The sequence below is a fragment of the Symphalangus syndactylus genome, chromosome 13 (genome assembly GCF_028878055.3).
Source record: "Symphalangus syndactylus isolate Jambi chromosome 13, NHGRI_mSymSyn1-v2.1_pri, whole genome shotgun sequence".
Classification (NCBI taxonomy): Eukaryota; Metazoa; Chordata; class Mammalia; order Primates; family Hylobatidae; genus Symphalangus; species Symphalangus syndactylus.
In genome coordinates this window covers 127,617,412-127,637,935 of record NC_072435.2, presented here as the reverse complement: position 1 = coordinate 127,637,935, position 20,524 = coordinate 127,617,412, and the positions used below count along the sequence as shown (strand labels likewise).

Below are 20,524 nucleotides of genomic sequence, written 5' to 3'. Positions count from 1 at the left end.
CCCCTCAGTGCTCACTCCCTCTCCCTCTGGGTTCCAAAGGACAGCTCTGCTTCTAGCTCCCCACAGAGCATGCCATTGCTGGCAACCAGCAGGGCTTCACCCACAGGGTCCCTGAGCACTGGTCTTCTGCAGGAGGTAGCAGCGGCTCACAGCACAGCCAGTGTCCAGGTGGTGTGGCACAAAGAACCCTGGGCCTGCTGGAGTCAGCCAGCCGCCTTTTACTGGCCCTGTGATCTGGGCAAGTCCTTTTCTCTGAGCCTCAGTTTCCTCAAAACAACATCCTCCGTCTTGAGGATAAGCACCAGGTGCCTGCAAGGGTCCAGCGCAGCGCTCAGGGAACAGGGCAGCTCCCCGCATAGCCACGTGGCTTCCCATCAGAGCCTGCCTTCTAGCTCTAGCCAGAGAGCAGTGCCAACAGAACGTGGGGTCTGAGGGCCCACACCAGCCATCTGAAGCCTGGGACTTGGGCTGGGTGCCACCTATGAGCCACCATGAGCAGAAGTCCCTGGAGGCAGAGCTGTCTCACCACCGTGTCCCCCTCACGTCCTTCAACACAGCACTGGCTGCTGAGAGGCACAGGTATCGTCTCAGGGAGCTGGCTGCGCCTGTAGACACCCTTGGAGCCCAGTGCCCTGCTGTGCCCCCATCCACGTCAGGCCCTGGCATGTGTATCTCCCCTTTTCCACCAATATGCACAGAGGCCACATTCTCTGTCTGGGGTCCAGACTGTGCGGTGTCCCTGTCCTCCACTAGGAGTCCAGGCGGGTTCTGTGGTGTGAGCTGCGTCTGCTTCCCTAAGCCCACTGGCCCGCATCATGCAATTGCACTCCCTGTGTCTGTCCCAATGCCATACAGGCTTCTTTTTTTTTTTTTTTTTTTTTTTTTTTGAGACGAAGTCTCACTCTGTTGCCCAGGCTGGAGTGCAGTGGCGCAATCTCAGCTCACTGCAAGCTCCGCCTCCCGGGTTCACGCCATTCTCCTGCCTCAGCCTCTCCGAGTAGCTGGGACTACAGGCGCCTGCCACCACGCCCGGCTAATTTTTTTTGTATTTTTAGTAGAGACGGGGTTTCACCATGGTCTCGATCTCCTGACCTCGTGATCCGCCCGCCTCGGCCTCCCAAAGTGCTGGGATTACAAGAGTGAGCCACCGCGCCCGGCCAACCTGCAGGCTTCTTACCTGGAACCCAGCCATCCTCACAGACTATACCCCCTCCACCCCCCTGCCAAGACCTCAGCCTCACCTGTCACATCACACACAGCATTCACCTTTCAAAGGAAGGAGAAACCAACAGGGGTGACTACCCTAGCACCTCCAGCCCTTGAAGCCACCCTCTGAAAAGCCTGGGCCGCCACATGGGGCTTTGTCTGCTCAGGACCCTTTCCTCCAGCAGCAGCTTTGGCTTGGCATAGACCCAGAAGTGAGAAGCCCCTAGCCCTGGTACCTTCTGCTGGACGGCTGCTGGGCCCTGGGCAGCCTGGGGCTGGATGGCCTTCTGCTGCTGGACGGCCTGCTGCTTCAGCTTCAGCAGCTGCTGCACGTGCACGGGCTGGGCCACCACGGTCTGTCCTGCAGGCAGCAAAAGCCCCTTAGTCAGCACATTGGAAAAAGAGCTTGAGGCTCACACCAAGCTCTGTTCCAACTGACTCACCTCTACAGAAAATAATACACTACGAAACTCTATGGAGACAAGTAAGCCATCCCTTAACTATATTAAAATGTTTCTGGGTTCACAAATTACACTTAAATTAAGACGGAAATTTCAGAATGTTAACAGTTCAATTGAGGACCCAGCCTTGTGCCTGGAAAGCGCCAAGGCACGTTTGTGCTAGAACACATGATGGCACACTCAAGTGGGTGGGTGTGAGGAAAGAACGTGGGTTGCTGGTGACCACTGCCACCAGAGAGGCCTGTGAAACCGGGCTCAAGCCCAGGAGGGGAGGGTGTGCTGGGGCCGGCACCTGATGCCTTCTGTGGCTGACCGATCGCCACGCTGATCCCCGCGACGTTCATGGGCAGGGTGGTGACTCCCGGTGAGGAGACCACAGCTGCCGGGACGGACACCACCGGAGGCTTCGCCAAGGCCACCTGGGCTGGCTGGGGTGCCTGGGTCTGCATCTGCCCTTGCGCCTGCAGCTGAGAAGTGGGAACCCGGGTCTAAACAGTAGAAATAATGGGAGAGTCCAGAGAAATTCAGGACATGGTATGTCTTTCCAAATACTTCTCCACAAGACGTCATGCCATGAGAAAATTCGCAAAGATCAACAAAGTTTAAAGTAGCCCAACAGGAAAGGAAAAATGAGAGATCTGCGCGCTGCAGGAAAATGTCGAGTCACAGGTCAGCCCGTGCTTCTGAAGCTCCCACAAGACCTGCAGGCTCATCACACGTGCTGCTGCGTCCAGATGTCAGTGATCTCGCGGGACATCACCTTCACTTCCCTCCATCTCCTGAACCAGTAACCGCATCCTGTCCCGTTTCCCACAGAAGCCTTCACTTCCTGTTCCTTCAGTGACCACTCAACATCAGCCCGTCCCTCTCTTCAAAATGACTGCCTCAGCCTCCCGTCCCGCATTTTCTCTTAAGTTACCATTTAAAAAATGGTAAATGGAAGTACTTCTATTTTTGTATGTATAGAGACTAAGATTACATAAGAAAATACAAAGTAAAAATTACCCACACTCCTCAAACTACTCACATCGAATATTAAAACCGGTATTTAGCCTTCAGCCACTGTTCACATCTGCGTGGCTCACCGTGAAAGTGTGCAAAAATGACATGAATTATAAATATTTTGAAATCTGTTTCTCTTCTCTTTACAAAAAACCACTTTCAAAGTTGCTTAATATTCCATTGTTTGGATGACACATAATTTACTTAATGAAATTCTTAGTAATGGACATTTAATTTCCTCTAACATTCATGAAGCAAACAAGCTTGTATATTCATCACTTTGCAAATGTTCGGTTATTTCTCCAGGACATAAGAGGAGTGTTTAGTTAAATAAGCATGCACATTTTTATAGCTTAATTACCAAAATCCTCTCCAAAAAGAGGCCACTGATTCCTGTCCAACAAGACCCCTGTACCCTGGCTACCACTAGGTGTTACCACCCTTCTCAGTGAATTTGCATTTTTGTGAACATGAATGAAACCAAGCACCTTTTTGTAGTTTTTTATCCACTTCTACTCACTCTGTTGTGGAGGGCTAGCCCCTCCCAGGGAAGACCCAAAGTGGGGGTCCAGCACCCACACAGCTGAGCCTGAGCACCTGGGTCCCCAAATCCTAGCTTGAGTTGCAGTTGACTGGTTGTGGAATTTGGGGGGGAACTTAGCCTACGTGCCTCAGTTTCTTAACCTGTAAAATGGAATTAATAGTAAGACCCTTATCCCTGCCTGGGGCAGTCCATGAGCGCTGGGCCAGGTGAAAGACACAAGAGAACGAAGGGCAAAGTCTAGCTCAGGGTGAGCCTCCAACAGGGCAGCTGTCACCAGCACCCCAGCTGAGCTCTAGTCACAGTGCAGTGACGCTGCCTGCCCCGGGACGCTGGCACCTGCTGAGAGCCGGTCTTCCCGGACAGCACTTGGGCCTGATGTCAGTCCCTTCTGAAATCTCCAAATGCTCTCCCTGCCTACAGTGGTCCCCTGAGGGCAGCTTCAGAGACGGCCACCTGCCCATGCCTACAGCTTACATGCACAGCACAGTCTGCTCCAGCCACACAGGCCTTGGTTCCTGCACGCTCCCTCAGCAGCACAGGGATGCCACGCAGGCTGCGCCTCACTCTCCACCCCGCTCAGTTCAGGCCCTGAAAAGCTTGGTGATGCCTGGATGGGCTCTGGGAGCTGCTGCTGTGTTAATGTTCCACAAGTGGTGAGTCCCGTCCTCTGTCCAAGGGGTACTAAGTTCTCAGGGAAAAGATCCCATCTCACACTCACTCCTGTAACACATGACACGCACCTGAGCAAGCGCAACAGCTGTGTTAAAACATAAAAAGATGCTGCTTTTGGAAAACAAACAGAAACTGACACTTACGAGCCGGGCCACCTGGAGGTTGGCCACGGTGGTGCCCGTCAGCAGGGCACCAGGCCTTGGGGCCGTGACCGTCGTGAGCTGGGGGCTCTGCTGCTGTGGGGGCTGCGAGGCCTGCACTTGCACTTGGGCTGTTGGCTGCGGGGGCGCAGACTGGGCCTGTGGCGGTGGGGGCTGTGGGGGCATCTGCAGCTTCTGCTTCTGCATTTTGATGAGGTGTTCCTAAAATACAAGCAAAGTATCTTCTCTTCAACATTAACTGTGCTCCATTCTTTAAGTAGACATCTTGATCCTAAGCCACCCCTCTACTGCCCATTAAATACCAAAGCAGACACCTGCTACCATGCAGCATACAGACCGCCTTCCATGGGGTGCCCAGTATCTTCCAGGTGTTCATTTATTAAAAATGAGCATTTCATCGGTGAAAACTACAAACAGACATTCTGACTGTTCAGTTCATAGCAAAATTTCTATTATCCCTCACAAACAAGTCGATTTAAATCTGTAGCGCCAAACTTATTTATTAGTTTTTAACTTCAAAAAACATTTTAAGAAAAAAATTTTTAAGAAAACCTATACTGAGTTGATCATGACTATCAAGTCTCTTTTGAAATCCTGAAAGTGAACTGGTTTTGAAATGGATTTGGGAGAGGACAGAGTGAGGAACGAAGGAGACAGGCAAACAGCTGGCACACAGAGCTCCTGGAGGCCAAGGCTGGGTGGTAGCCTTGATGTTGAAGGCACTGGTGTCTCAGTGGATGAACTGGGGCAGGTGACAAGGCACCTGTGTGGCTGTGGGCCAGGGGGTCAAAGCCCAGCTCTGGCTCCCTGATAGTTGCCTCTGCTGGGCCCGGAATTCTTGAGCACAGCGTTCTAATTTAGCACTGTCCAGTGGCACTTCCTGCAGGATACAAGGGGGCTAGGCGGGGACTGCCCAGGGTGGTAGCCACAGCCACATATGGCCACGCAGCCCTCGAGGGATGGCTGGTGTGACAGGAATAGGACAAGCTCAATGTCTAAATTCCACCGACAGCCCTCCCAACAGCCCCAGGAGGGGCCCTCAGCTGAGTGTGCATCTCCCGCAGCCCACTTCCTCCCTTCCAGACCACGGAGAGGCCCAGACTCAAGCACTCCGGCAGGCCCAACAGTGAGCTGAAACTTCAAAATATTGTCTTGTCTTTATTCCGTATGTTTCTCTGGTTACTTTCTATGACAAGTATTAACGATTTTCCATTTATGGTAGGACACAACATTTCCTTTTTTTTTCCTTTGAGACAGAGTCTTGTTCTGTCGCCCAGGGTGGAGTGCAGTGGCGCGATCTCGGCTCACTGCAACCTCTGCCTTCCAGGTTCAAGCGATTCTTGGGCCTCAGCTGGGATTATAGGCACCCGCCACCACGTCCGGCTAATTTTTGTATTTCTAGTAGAGACAGGGATTCGCCATGTTGACCAGGCTGGTCTCGAACTCCCGACCTTAAATGATCTGCCCGCCTTGGCCTCCCAAAGTGCTGGGATTATAGGCATGAGCCACTGCGTCCGGCCCAACATTTCCTTTTAAAATGAATATATTTACATAAAGAACAGCAAAGCTGGTACAGAGGTTAGCAAAAATCAGGTACATCAGTACTCCAATGACCACCTTTGAGAAACAGTACCGCACGTGAATCACATCGAAACAAACCCAGGGTCCACCGCCTGCTCTCCCAACACTGCTGAGGAATATCTTCTCACCAGCACTTTCTCTGGTCCAGAACCGCAACAAGCGGGCCTAGAGACTGATGCTGAACACAAGGCACAAGACGCCTAAGCAAGAAGATGCATTTGCACACTGGGTGTTAATGTCTCCAAAGTGCTCTGAATAAGCTGTAAGATACTTCTCTAAGGCATGATCAAAGTGTTATGACATGAGAAATTTTAGACCAATAAAACGAAGCACGTGTCCTACATAAAGGCCGTGCTAGACGTTTGCAAAATACACTCTGCACTGCACCATGCAAGCAGGCACCGTCTCACAGACTCTGGGCTGACTGACCACAAGACACACACATTCATGGTCCTCTGGGAAATGCTCACCGGCGTCAGCTTGCCCACAGCTTTGATCTGTGCTGGGGACTGGGCCTGGCCCTGGATCTGTGGAACTTGCACCTGAGAGGTCGTCGTCGTCGTCGTCTGCTGCTGCTGCTGCTGCTGCTGCTGTTGCTGCTGTTGTTGTTGTTGCTGCTGCTGCTGCTGCTGCTGCTGCTGCTGCTGCCTGAGAAGCTGGAAATGTGCAGGTGTGATGGTTTTTCCAGGGAGCTGAACTCCTGTGGCTATGAAGAGGTTTGCTCATTAGGTCTGGACAGGGATACTCGCCCACCTTCAGATCCTCATTCTCAGACAGCAAGCAGCAGCTGAGCCCTCACACGCGCCAGAGCAGACGCGTGGCAGACAAAGCTCCCAGCCTGGCTTTACCTTGGGACACTTGGGGCACCAAAGACCGTGCTGGGGTCTGCACTGGGGTCAGGTTGGTAGTGACCACGGCCGAGGCTGTCACAGAAGTGACCGCTCGAACACCCTGAGTCGTTGCCATGGACACCAGGTCAGGGGTCGCCGTGGCTGGGGAGCCGACTGCCCGTGGCGGGGGCTGGGTGTGCACCACCTGGGCGGGAGCAGAGCCTCCCGGCGTCTAGAAAAGGCAAACAGAGGACCTCATCAAATATTTCACACAGCACTCAGGGCTGTTCACACTCAGAGCAGGGAAGACAAGAGCATCCAACTACAGAGGCGAAACAAGTGAAACACACGCTAGAGTTCAGTCTTTTGAAAACTGCTGATTTCATGTGTAAATTCAAAAGCAAGTGCCTTGAGCAATGTTTTCTCACAGCAGATCACATCACCCACAGAAACACGTTTCAGATGATGACACTCCCGTGCACATGCTGAAAAGGCTGTCCTATCCCTCCCTCTCCGCACAAAGACCTCTTGGTCCCCAGGAACATAACGACTGTCCTTGAGGCACCGATGCTACCCACAAACACACAGCCCACAGTCCTGGCTCTCTACCACTGTCCCCATCTGTGCTGAAACGACAGCCCTGAGTGTCTCACCATGTGCTTGCGGTCTTGTGGCATCTTACCTTCATCTTGCCTAAAATTCAGAGCATCCTCACTGTGCCCTGCAGTCCACTCTGGCCTGCAGGCAGAAGTGGCGGCCAAAGTGGTCCCCTCACCCTATCCCACCTTGCTCCACTGCCCTTCCTTGTCCCACCATAAACTGGAAGGCAAACGCAATCATGCCACCTCTGCAGTGTCCCTTCAGCTGACCTCTGCCAGCTCCCTTGGTTCCAATGTGCAGTGTATTTTTAGTTTCTCTTGATCCTTTTATGTCTCATTGCTTACGCATTTGGATGGAATCTAGTGTGTTACTCCATGCTTTCCATTCCACCCAGCTGCTGTATGTTTCTTTTCATCTCCTTTCTTGCCTCCTCTCAGATGACTCTTTCCTCACCAATGTCCCTGCCACGGTTGGGAGCAACTCGCTCTGCTCTCACTCTTCTGGTGGCTGGTCTGGAATTGCCACGGGTGCTTGCCAAAGTCTAAATACTCCATGCTCTTCCTAAACAGTAACGAGATCTGTGCACATTTCAGCCCCTCTGCCCCTTCCCCAGCTTGCATGTTACTATCCTGTGTATTTATTTCCTCTTTCTAACCCCAGTGAGCTCCTGCGTTCATCCATGAGTCTACCTTGTTACCACTTCCAGCTGGGAACACCTTTCTTCTGCTTAAAGGATATCATTCAGTGAAGGTCCAAGGTTGAAAATGTCTTTATTTTGCCTTTGTTTTTTTTTTTTGAGATGGAGTCTTGCTCTTGTTGCCCAGGCTGCACTGCAATGGTGCAATCTTGGCTCACCGCAACCTCCACCTCCCAGGTTCAAGCAATTCTCCTGCCTCAGCCTCCCGAATAGCTGGCATTACAGGCATATGCCACCACGCCCAGCTAATTTTATACTTTTAGTAGAGACGGGGTTTCTCCATGTTGGTGAGGCTGGTCTCAAACTCCCGACCTCAGGATATCTGCCCGCCTCAGCCTCCCAAAGTGCTGGGATTATAGGTGTGAGCCACCACACCCGGCCTCCCTTGTCCTTTAAGATATTTCCAAGAGATGCAGAGCCCTAGGCTGGCAGCAACTTTCTTTCCCTGGCACGACGATGACACCTGCTGGCTCCCAGCCTCACTGCTGCTGCTGCTGACAAGTTGACAAGTGGGCCGCTCCACCTCTGAAGGCAATCTGTCTTTTCCTATGGCTGCTTGAAAGACCTCCTGGTCACTGGCATTATGCAGACGTGGTTCCTTTTACTCATCCTTGATTGGGATTAGACTTTCTGCATATATGCATCAGTGTCATTAGTAAGTTCTCAAAAACTATTCCGTCTTCAAATATTGACTCTGCTCAATTTTCTGTCTGATAGTCAGTGACCACCTATCAGGCCCTGTCGCCATGTCCTCCATGTGTCATCCTGTCATCCCATGTTGCGTGTAGGATGTCTTCTGATTTTTGCCTCCACTTCCCTCATTTTCTCCTCAATTGTGTGATACTAAGCCCATTCTTAAGTTTGGGTTGTTTCCCCCAATTTTGGTAATCAGACTTTTCTAAAAGTTCTCTACATTCTTTCTAAACATAGTTTCCTCCTTACAGATATTCAGATATTCTCAATCTTCTCTTTTATTTCCTTAAAATAGAAAGCATAACTTTTTTTTTTTTTTTTTAACGGAGTCTCGCTCTGTCACCCAGGCTGGAGTGCAATGGTGTGATCTCGGCTCACTGCAACCTCTGCCTCCCCGGTTCAAGCAATTCTCCTGCCTCGGCCTCCTGAGTAGCTGGGACTACACATGCATGCCACCATGCCTGGCTAATTTTTTTTTTGTATTTTCTGTAGAGACAGGGTTTCACCGTGTTAGCCAGCCAGAATGGTCTCTATCTCCTGACCTCGTGATCCGCCTGCTTCGGCCTCCCAAAATGCTGGGATTACAGGCGTGAGACACTGTGCCCAGCCCGAAAGCCTAACCTTTAAAATCTAAACCTGATAATCCCAATATCACACATCTTTACAGGCAAATCCAGTGTCTGTCATTCCGCTGATTCTCACTCATAATGCCTTTTCTTTTCCGTTTAGTTATTTTGTATTCTATTGTATTGTACTGTATTATACTAGAAAACTATTTGTGGAGATTCTCAGAAGTCAAGAAAGCATAATCCTCCAGAGAGAATCTGCATTTGCTCCAGGTCAGCTGCCCAAGAACATGCCCACTGAAGCAGGTATACTTCACTTGATGCGAGGGAGTGTGGGAGACACTTTTAAGGTAATATCAACTTCAGCTGCAAACTGCCCTGTGGTTTCAACCTCTCAGGGACCGTCCCCACCGTGCTCCACTGCTCAATCCAAGGGCAACTCTTCTTTTGACCCCTGAAGGCCAAGGGCAGATGGATTCTGCTTCTGGTTCACTCTCGCCCTAAAGGTTTAGCCACCTAGGGCCCTACCTCAGTGTATCAATAGTTTCCTTTTTAGATTATCCACCTTGGCCCAGCCTTGGACTTGAATTCGAGTTCCCTCATTCCACAAGCTGAAATTTATTTTCAAGGCAAACATGACTTCAGTGAATCCTGTTTCTCTCTCTGAGTTTCTTCCCTCCCTTAGATTTAGGCCTGATAATTAATTATTCTTGTCAATTCCTTGAAGCTTTAAAAATTTTTATCCAATAACTTCAGTTCTTTTCGTTAAGAGGTGGTATAAAAATAACTTAACTCATCTTGTTACCAGAAACAGAAGTCATCCTTTTCTGGACTCCTTAAACAGTTTTCGCATCCCAACTATTCAGGAAGCTGAGGTGGGAGGATTGCTTAAGCCTGTGAGTGTGAGGCTGCAGTGAGCTGTGATTGCACCCCTGCACTCCAGCCAGAGCAACAGCAAGATGCTGTCTCAAAAAAAAAAAAAAAGGGGGGGGAGGGAGAAATCGTTTTTCTCCTTAGCCTCTTCTACTTTAATCAATTCTACATATGTAGTATCACGTTAATTTTCCTAGAACTTCTCTCTGCTCTAAGACTGTTAAGGGCTCCCCACTACCTGGTGAATAAAATCCATAGTCTAGGCCAGGCGCAGTGGCTCATGCCTGTAATCCCAGCACTTTGGGAGGCTGAGGTGGGTGGATCACGAGGTCAGGAGTTCAAGACCAGCTGGGCCAAGATGGTGAAACCCCGTCTCTACCAAAAATACAAAAATTAGCCGGGTACAGTAGCGGGCACCTGTAATCTCAGCTACTCAGGAGGCTGAGGCAGAATCACCCGAACCCAGGAGGTGGAGGTTGCAGTGAGCCGAGATCACACCACTGCACTTTAGCCTGGGTGACAGAGAGATACTCTGTCCCAAAAAAAAAAAAAAAAAAAAAAAAAAAATCCATAGTCTTTAGCCCAATATCCAAAGCCCAGTATAATCTAGCCTCAGTATTACAAAGTGCCAAGCACACAAAAGCCACTCAATAAAAACCTTTTAAAGGCAGGGAACCACTGTTTCTGTTAATATCTTTTGTGTTCCATTCAAACAGAACAACACGCCATTCTCCATGCACACCATTCCCTTCCCCTCAGATCCTCCGCTCACGTGACTGGCCCTGCCTTCAGAAGGGCCAGTTCTGTGGACGACGTACTTCCTGTCCTCCTGAAGCCCAGTATCACTTCTCCTGAAAGCCTTCTCTGAGTCCCCCGAGTACAATCACACGTGCCCACCACTGCTATCTGCACCTCTCTCATGTTCCAGCAACAGCACTACAAGGCCCCCATGAAAGCACACTGTGTCTTGGGCCCACAGTGCCAGGAAGAATGTCTTGTCCATTAAGAGCCACTCAAAAAGATGTCATGAATGAAATGCTTTACATTTTAAAATACCACAAAGAACAGGTCTTTTTCAAAATAAAACGCTAAATGCAGTGATTCTGGCTTGGTACCCTCATAGAAACAGTGGTATTGGTCACACAGGATGTTCCGAACGCCTCAGGCCTAACAGCTTCTGCTATCCACTGCAGTGACTGAGCCTGAAGTTGTTCACTGCAAAGCAGAAAGAAAAGTGAAATAATCTTAAAGTCACATACTAGAAAAACTGTGTGTATATATATTCTACTGCTTAAGAGTGTTTTAGAGGGATTTACTGAAGGGTAATTTACAGAGTACAATATATGGTTCTATGAATTCTGATGGGCACATCATCATCACGTAGCTACTGCCACGACCCCACCACTCCCAACGTTCTTGAATTCCTCTCCGTAGTGGAGCCCCTCCTGCACCTCCAGCACCTGACAATCATTCATCTGTTTTCTGTCTCTCTAGTTTTACCATTTTTGTAGTGTTATTTAAACGGAGTCATACAGCATATGAAGCCTTCTGAAACTGTTCACTTAGCTGCAAAATGCATCTGAGAGTCCTCCACGGAGATGCATGTCTCAGGCGTTCATTCTTTTGTATTGCTTGGTAGGACTGGGCTGTATGAATGTACCATGGTTTATCGGCCCATTCACCAGCTGAAGGGCATTTAGGCTGTTTTCTTTTTCAGCAATCCTGAATAAAGCCACTATAAATATTAGTGTTGAGGGTTCTCGTTCTGGAGTTTTCACTTCTCTTGGGGAAGGACCTAGCAGCAGAACTGCTAAGCTGCATGGTAAGAGTAGGCTTGGTTTTGTAAGAAACTGTTTTCGGAAGCAACTGTGGATTCTGCATTCCCACAACCTTGTGAGAGGGTCCTCGCTGCTTCCATGACTGCCAGCCTTCTGTTTCTGAAGCCACTCTCCTAGGCACGCTGTGGTGTATCACTGTGGTTGTAAAAATCTGCATTTCCCTGACGACTCATGACGTTGCACACCTTTTCAAGTATTTATCTGTTATTCTTCTGTCTTCTTGGTGAAGTGACTGCTGCATCTTCTGCCCATTTTATACAGTTGCTTGTTTTCTTACTATTGAGTTGAAGAATCTTTATATTTTCTCCCCATCTATGCTTTTCGTTTTCCTACTATTTCTCAAGGAGCAGAAGTCCTTAATTTTGATGAAGCCTAACGTATTAATTTTTCTTCATGATTCACAGGCTTCTGGTATCCTAAAAAATCTCTGCCTAAACCAAAGTAGCACAAATTTTCTCCTAGAAATGCTACTGTTTTGGCTTACAGTGTAGTTTTTGCTTTTACATGCAGGCCTGTGATCCACCTGGAGTGACTTTCATATTCCGTGTGAGTTATGGGCCAAGGCTCATTGTTTTGCACATGGCTGCCCAACTGTTACAGCACCGTTTGCTGACAAGACAGTCTGTTCACCACTGAATTCCCTTGGCACTTTCGCTGAGGTCAACTGAAAATGTGTGTGTGTGTACGTGTGTGTATTGGGGAGGGGTCTATTCTGGACTCTTTATCCAATTCCATCACTACACATCTATCCTGCCAATGCTCCATCATCTAGGCTACTACAGCAACAACATCTTCACAGGAAAGACGCTTTTCAAAACCCGAGAGACTACATTCTACTTGCCAAAGCACTGATTTTGAAGCATCGTTTCTTCTCATTCAGGGTATGTTGCCCCTGGGTCTGTGAACTATTTGGAAAATCGAGATACAAATCTGAGCTCCTTATTCTCACTTGTGCTTGGTTCTGATGATGAAACACCCAAGAGAAGCAGGTGGTCCCAGGGTGCCACATGGCTCTGCACCTTTGCATAGGCGCCTCCTCCCCACCTGGGTGGGCTGCACCTACCGCTTCCCACATCTGGGGTCTCCACGTTCCGTAGAAACTGCCCGCTCCTCCCATGCCCGCCTGCTCCTTGCACACACCCAGCCATGCTCTCGTGTGATGCCGTGTCCCCTCCCCCAAAACCATGCCCCCAAGAGGGCCGTCATCTCTTAGCTTCCCCACATGGGCACAGTGACGAGAACATGGGGGGCACCTGCGGCAACAGAATCAGCAGAGGACCCTCACATCCCGCCTACCTCCTATCTAAAATCATCCTACAGGGAGGGGACAGTTCACACACACACCCCCTCCTACACTTCACACACACACACACACACACACACACACACACCCCTACACCTCACACCCCCTACACTTCACACACACCCTCCTACACTTCACACACATATCCCTACACCACACACACACCCCTACACCTCACACCCCTACACCTCACACCCACACCCCTACACCTCACACACACACCCCTACACCTCACACAGATACTCCCCTACACCACACACCCCTACACCTCTCACACACACACCCCTATACCACATGCACCCCTACACCTCACACACACCCCTACACCTCACACACACCCCTACACCTCTCACACACACACCCCTATACCACATGCACCCCTACACCTCACACACACACCCCTACACCTCACACACACCCCTACACCACACACACACACACACACACACACACACACACACACACACCCCACCTCATTTTCGTACCTCATGCAGAATGGAAACCATCCCCCAAACAGCTCAATGTTTCTGAAATCAACATACTGATCAGCTACTTATTTTATGAAATTCAAACTAGACAGCTTTTTCACCAATGGGATACTTAAAAATAAGAAGAATTAACAGACAAGCAAATAATTTCGGCGGAATGCAGTCAAGGTGCACAACCCAGGTGAAGCGCAACTCACAGTCAAGGCCCCAGGAGCCACTGGTGACGCCAGGCGCTTGTTGATGGACTGGAAGGTGGCAGCCGGGACACCTGCTATGGTGTTCACGATCACATTTCCACTCACGGTGCCTGCGGAGACAGGCGGGCATAAGGCAACAGCGCCAGGAGAAATGGGGTCCACATTTCAGCATCTCTGTATTTGTCTTACCAGTGGGCATGCTCGTCCCAGTAACTGATGTTTTAATGGTTCCTGCCTATTTAAAAAAAAAAAAATCCATTTGAATTTCACGTCAGGCTCTACCCTGCATAAACCCTCCAAAGATTTGAATTTCATGTCAGGCTCTCCCTGCATAAACTCTCCAAAGGCTTCCACTTCATTCGGAATCAAATCCAAACTCCACGACATTCACACAGCCACCCGTCCCATCCTCCCCAGCTTATTCCACCCGGCGGTGCCCCCACCCTCTGTCTACCTGCTGTCCCTCCACCCCTATCCCACTGTCCCTCCACCCTCACCCCACTGTCCCTCCACTCCTCCGTCCCTCCACTCCATTCATCCACCCTCTGTCCCTCACCACCTGAGTCCAGCCACACTGACCTTTCTGGCCCCCATATCAGCCAAGCTCGGGGCCTCTGTACTTGGCTGTTTTTGTTCTTCTCATGACCGACTCCTTGTCATTCAGGCCTTAGGCTCAAATGCCAAGTCCTCAGAAAGGTGTTTCCTAACAAGCCAGTCCTGCATTGTGCCACCCTGACTCCTCCCGCCAGCATTTAAAATGATCCCTTTGGCTGCCTCCCTCCCCTGTAGGACATGGCTCCAGAGTGTGGGCACTGCCCATCTTGCCCACCTTGCACCAAGTAAGTATTCACAAAGATCTCTTTTGAATAAATGAGGAATGAAGTTGCCTGAGTACATATAAAAATTCCACTACAGCAAACAATTTTCTAACACTACTGCAGGAAATGGTTCTATGTAACAAAAATATTTTTATGCCTGCCTGGTAGTCCAAAGTGTGGGTTTCCCCAATTTGGCACAGCTCCTATTCTCTGCAGGTGTGATTCTGCGCATATGATTTCAGCATCTGTGTGGCACACGGATGCACACAGTACAGAGATGCACCAGAGCGTGGTGTGCACGGCCACAGTCTGCAGCTCCTCACCCTGCCTTTCTTTTCACAATGCTTCTCGTGCGCTTTACAGCTTTTCTACAACAGGCATTAAAGACTGATGTGTGTGGGTGACCATACATGGGCATGCTTTCAGGAGACGCCAGCACAGACAGTACCTGCTCTCTAAGTGTGTAGGAAGTCAAGAAGTGAATGCATCACAGGTATGTTTTACAAAACCTAGGCAATTCCAAACTTCCCAACCACCTCCACTAAAAGGAGCTTCCTCTACCTGCCAAATCCAATAAAGCCACTAAGCCCACAAAAGCCCTGGAGGAGAGAAATGGCAGAATCCGGGTGAAAACACACAATTCCTCTGGGGTGAGACTAAGCCTTTTCCCATTTCTTCAGAGGAAGGTCTACAGGCTGGAAATGTGCTAGAACTGGCAACAAGTCTTCGTTTTAACAGAAAGCACTTGAATCAAGTGTGGGTGTGGGTGACTTCCCGTGGAGGGGAAGCCCAGGAGGAGGTCCCTGCTCACCAGCACGGCCGCACTGCCACCCGTCGTGATTGCGGGCTGCGCCTTCGCTGGGGCCTGCACAGGCTGCGGCTGGGTCTGGGGCTGTGGCTGGGGTTGGGGCTGGACAGCTGGTGGCCCTGCTGGCGGCTGGCTGCCCGCTGCCTGTGGTTGTGGCAGCGGTGGCGGTGGCTGCTGCGGGGGTGGTGGGGGCTGCGGCTGGGGCGGGGGTGGCTGGGCCACGGCCGGCTGCTGTGCCTTCTGCTGATCAGCCAGAGCCTGAAGGGCCAGGAAGGAAGAGGAGCCACTGGAGGGGCAGACCCGGCCTGCACACCCCCTGGGTGAAGTCACAGCCACCACATTTTCCCACTCAAGCAGAAGGGCCCAGGGTGCTAACCTTTTTCTCTTTTGCGATTCGCTCTGCACGAAGAGACGCCACCTGGATGGGAGGCAGCGGCTTGTCATAGTTGATTCCACTGAAAGACAGACGCAAAGGTTAAAAACATACAGGCAAGTTTTAAGATAGACAAGTACCAAGTACCCTAGAAACGCCATGCTGCCAAGTGCTGGGTCAGCTCCAGCCCAAGAGACGAGGGCGTAAAGCAAGGTGCCCAATGTGCCCTGCAGGAGGTCGAGCCACCTGGACCTCGTCCTCGGCCTGGCGCTGAGTCCTCTTCCTTGAGGCCGAGCTCTTCCACTCTCCGGGAAAAGTATCTCTGAACACATCCCCAGCGTACTGGTGGCAGCCCCCAAACGCACAGCCCGCCTCATGTGTCTGCACTGTACTCAGGAAAATCTCCGTCTGTTCCTTCTGTGAGGACGCCCTCGAGTTCATCTCCAGTGAGGTAAAGGGAGGGCGGGACTGTGCCTGTCTTGCTCCCCCGAGAATGCCCAGGCTCCATGCCATGCAGGCCTGCAGCAGGTCCAAGGTCCATAAATATTAGTACGGTGAATTAACTCTCTTAATTTAATCGACAACATAGATCAAATGACTGGTCTGTGCTCCCAGACACTAGAGTCCCAACGATCACAGCAATCACGTCAGACAACAAACAGGTAAAATGTGCAGTGGGTCTGAAGACGTACTGACTGCTATGAAGGAAAACAGCAGGGCAGGGCTGCAATTCTCAACAGTGCGCTCTGAAAACATCTCACAAGGGCAGTTAAGTGAAGGGCTGGGGCACGGCTGCCAGCACACTCAGGGAGCACCAAGGGGCTGAAAGCCAGGGCCAGGTGACTCAGAGCGTGGGCAGGAGGGAGTCCTGGGGGTTTGCGGAGATGGGCCCTGAGCCAACTCCCTCTGACAAGGATCACTCCACCACTGTGTGGAAAGGGGGCCACAGAATGAGGAAGCCTCCCAAATCTGCCACTGTGTGACAACTGTGGGCGGCAAGCCACCCAGGTGCCAAGGCAAGAGACCAAGGCCACGAGCTCTTCCAGTATAATAAAATATAAAACAAGAATAGTTATACCAGATATAGATCTTAGATATGATTATCTATGAATATCATTAATCATTAGTTGGTAGCAATTACTCTTTATTCCAATATTATAATAATCCTCGCTCTGTAATCATAACCTAGGAAAAGCCAGGCCATACAGAGATAGGAGCTGAGGAGACACAGTGAGAAGTGACCAGAAGACAAGAGTGCGAGCCTTCTGTTATGCCCAGACAGGGCCACCAGAGGGCTCCTTGGTCTAGCAGTAACGCCAGCATCTGGGAAGACGCCCGTTGCCAAGCGGACCGTGGTCTAGCCGTAGCGTTAATGTCAAGGAAAAACACCCACTACTTAGCGGACCGGGAAAGGGAGTCTCCCTTTCCCCAGGGAAGTTTAGAGAAAACTCTACTCCTCCACCTCTTCTGGTAGGCCTGACATCAGTCAGGCGCACCCGCAATTATCTGGAGGCCTAACCATCTCCCTGTGATGTTGTGCTTCAGTGGTCACGCTCCTAGTCCACCTTCATGTTCCATCTTGTACACCTGGCTCTGCCGTTTAGTTAGCAGTAGCAAATTAGTGAAAGTACTAAAAGTCTCTGATAAGCAGAAATAATAATGTAAGATGTTTCTCTCCTCCTCTCTCTCTCTGCCTCGGCTGCCAGGCAGGGAAGGGCCCCCATCCAGTGGACACGTGACCCATGTGGCCTTACCCATCATTGGAGATGGCTCACACTCCTTATCCTGCCCCTTTGCCTTGTATCCAATAAATATCAGTGCAGCCTGGCATTCGGGGCCACTACTGGTCTCCACGTCTTGGTGGTAGTGGTCCCCTGGGCCCAGCTGTCTTTTATCTCTTTGTCTTCTGTCTTTATTTCTATGCTCTCGTCTCCGCACACGGGGAGAAACCCACCAACCCTGTAGGGCTGGACCCTACAGACAAACCAGTGCCTAAACCAGATGCACATCGTTTCATCCCAGCAAATCTCCATTCCAACATCTTATGGGAAGAGTCAAGACAGTCAGAAACGCTGCAGACACCCATGTGCCTGGCAGTAAGGTTCCACACTGGGGTTCCACCATCCATTACCCCATTTACTTTCTTGCATCTACCCACTTCTCTACCCATCCATTCATCCATTCCTCTTTTCCCCTGTGTAACTTCAGGGCAAGTACACACACCCCTAAACACGATGTGTTCTTAAGATATGGTGAACAAAATCAGTGCCTGAGAGGTGGGGTGCAAGGAAGAAAGCCCCTTGTGGTCAGCCACATGGCCCTGGCACACTCATCACGTCTGTCAGCATCTTTCCCCACCGAGGGCCAGCAAGGACAATCCCCGTAACACAGAGACAGGGCAGGGGCCGTCCCATGCATACCCCAGCCCATGGCAGGAGAAGCACTTCTCTCCTGCAGGTTCTGCGCACTGCCACGTCCAGCTGATGCCTGAACACGCTAAGTGCACAACGATTTGCTGAACTCACTGAACTTAGATGACAGTGAAATGAAATCCTTCCAAACAGTAACAAATGTGTCATCAATAGAGAAATACCTTTCTGCCAACACAGACGCGTGCTTGGGGTTCTTCTGAAAGGGGTTCATGCCAAGCCTGCAGTATAGACAGTGAGACCGCAATTATTAAATAAAGGAAATATCTGAAGAAGGGTATGTTAAAAACACATCAAAACCAAGCTTCACGCAATCTACTCAGTCATAATTAACATAAAATGAGCACTCAGGAAACGTACAGAGGTTTGATTGGGGGGCTCCTCTTGCCAGCAGTCATTTTCATTAAGTCAAAGTGGCTCGTGTACAGCTGGGTGTGTGTGGCGTTCTCATCCTGGGCATAGATCTGGCTCGTACGGAGAGGACGGTTGTTTTTACTCTGCAACGAAATTGACGAGAGTGCATCCGATTAGGCAGCATGGACAGAGGGCTGTGCGGGACACAGGGCGCACTGGGTGGGAATCTGAGGCTAAACTCCCCATGGCTGAACACAAACTTCCTTTTCCTGGGCCTTCTTTCCAAGTTCAGGCATAATCCAACAGCAACGGCATTAAGTGGCTATTGCGGCCAACTGCTATGACACTCCGCAGTCCACGCTAACCCTTTCCAGGTGTTCTCTCACATAAGCCCCATAATCACCCAAAGAGGGAGAGGGAACAAAATAGGTGTGCAAAGTGCCCGAGGTCACATGGCAGGTGACTGTGTGGAGCAGGCTGTGAGCCTCCACTCGCTAACACCAAGGGGCAGCATGGACTGCCATGGACACCACTGTCCTCTGCCCACGGTGGACAGTGAGGCTGGCGCATGCCCAACGGTGTCTCAAAGTACATTCTTGGAGGTCTCTAGCAGTGCTTATGGCTGACAGTCTTTCCTTCATAAATCGCACAGCTAAACAATGGGCCACTCAATTGTGGGCTATTTGCTCCCAAGACATCTTAGAATCCTGCAGAATTTTAAAGCAACTCCTTATCCTGTGAAGTGAACAGCTGTCCCAGAAATGCTGTCTGTGCAAGGTCACAGAGGTAGTGACAAGTCAAGACCAGGGCTCAAGCACCTCCTTCCTCGCCCAGGGCTCTTCCCCCATGCTCCTCTAAACTCTGGTCAAAGAGAGTGTGCCAAGGCGAAAACCAAGACTCTCACATGACACAGCAACACAGGCCCAGGTACGGGTGTGTCTGTGCAGGTACATGCATACATGTCTGTGTGCACACGTGTCCTCTGCTGCTAGAGGAATGCCTTGAATTCTGAAGGCAACACCAAGGACAACCAGAACTAGAAACCAACATGCAAGGCCATCAGCAGTCTGCTTCCGGAACATTGTACCATACAGGGAAGCATTCTCCTCCTATCTGTTATCCTAAGAGTAAGCAAAGGGAAGCAGGGAGAAGGGGTGCATAAGAGTAATACCAGGCCTATCACACGTGATGCTGGATGGCTCAGCTAAGCCAAGCCAGAGATGGAAAGACCGTGTGTCTGGTAACGGAACTCCTATGCAGGCTCTAACCAGGCATGAATGCCCCGCCCCGCATGGCTTGCCGGAGCTCCACAGACTTTGAGAGGTGGGGCTGTCCCACTCACGCACACATCCGACCACTGTCACTATCAGGGGCTTCCACAGGGCGTGAGGGTCATGGAGGCTCAGGATGTACTTTAGAGGGCTCGGCAAGTCACCATGGGGTCCTCTAATGCAAAGAGGCATGTCCTCTACGTACAGAATGAGAGGCCCTGCAGAAAATTCTAGGTCTCAGGTTTCTGTTGATCCCTAAAATACAGGTTAAGACTGAATCTTCCTCTGTGCTTCTGTGCACAGGCTCTTAACAAAGTGCTCCCACTGAGTCAGAACATCCCCCGCAGCCGGGGTCGGTGGCTCATGCTGTAATCCCAACACTTTGGGAGGCCCAGGTGGGTGGAGTATCTGAGGTCAGGAGTTCCACACTAGCCTGGCCAACCTGGTGAAATTTAGGGCATTCCTCTAGCAGTAGAGGACACGTCTCTACTAAAAATACAAAAATTAGCCGGGCATGGTGGCATGCACCTGTAATCCCAGCTACTCGGGAGGCTGAGGCAGGAGAATCACTTGAACCTGAGAGGCAGAGGTTGCAGTGAGCCGAGATTGTGCCACTGCACTCCAGCCTAGGTGACAACAGTGAAATTCCCGTCTTTAAAAAAAAAAAGAACATCACCCTCAAACTTTACAAATATTTTTGCCTTTTTCTTTGGATTAGCTTCATAAATCAGCTATAAAAGACAATATTATTGCAGGAAG

At 50.5% G+C, this 20,524-nt stretch overlaps 1 protein-coding gene across 24 annotated transcripts in view; it reads right to left on the bottom strand.

The window, feature by feature from the left end:
• The window catches only part of EP400 (E1A binding protein p400), a 128,505-nt gene that overhangs the window by 10,096 nt on the left and 97,885 nt on the right, over positions 1 to 20,524 (bottom strand). For 21 of the 24 annotated variants that reach the window (XM_055240142.2, XM_055240147.2, XM_055240151.2 and 18 more), the window contains 11 exons: positions 18,501 to 18,637; positions 18,305 to 18,361; positions 15,715 to 15,793; positions 15,342 to 15,596; positions 13,902 to 13,947; positions 13,713 to 13,822; positions 6,476 to 6,689; positions 6,098 to 6,333; positions 4,029 to 4,247; positions 1,960 to 2,155; positions 1,443 to 1,567 (listed from right to left, as the gene is read on the bottom strand). In XM_055240142.2, the coding sequence (XP_055096117.1) occupies positions 1,443 to 1,567; positions 1,960 to 2,155; positions 4,029 to 4,247; positions 6,098 to 6,333; positions 6,476 to 6,689; positions 13,713 to 13,822; positions 13,902 to 13,947; positions 15,342 to 15,596; positions 15,715 to 15,793; positions 18,305 to 18,361; positions 18,501 to 18,637 (1,674 nt within the window). The remainder of the gene's footprint in view (positions 1 to 1,442; positions 1,568 to 1,959; positions 2,156 to 4,028; positions 4,248 to 6,097; positions 6,334 to 6,475; positions 6,690 to 13,712; positions 13,823 to 13,901; positions 13,948 to 15,341; positions 15,597 to 15,714; positions 15,794 to 18,304; positions 18,362 to 18,500; positions 18,638 to 20,524) is intronic. The other 3 variants (XM_055240145.2, XM_063614762.1, XM_055240155.2) reach the window with 2 other exon arrangements.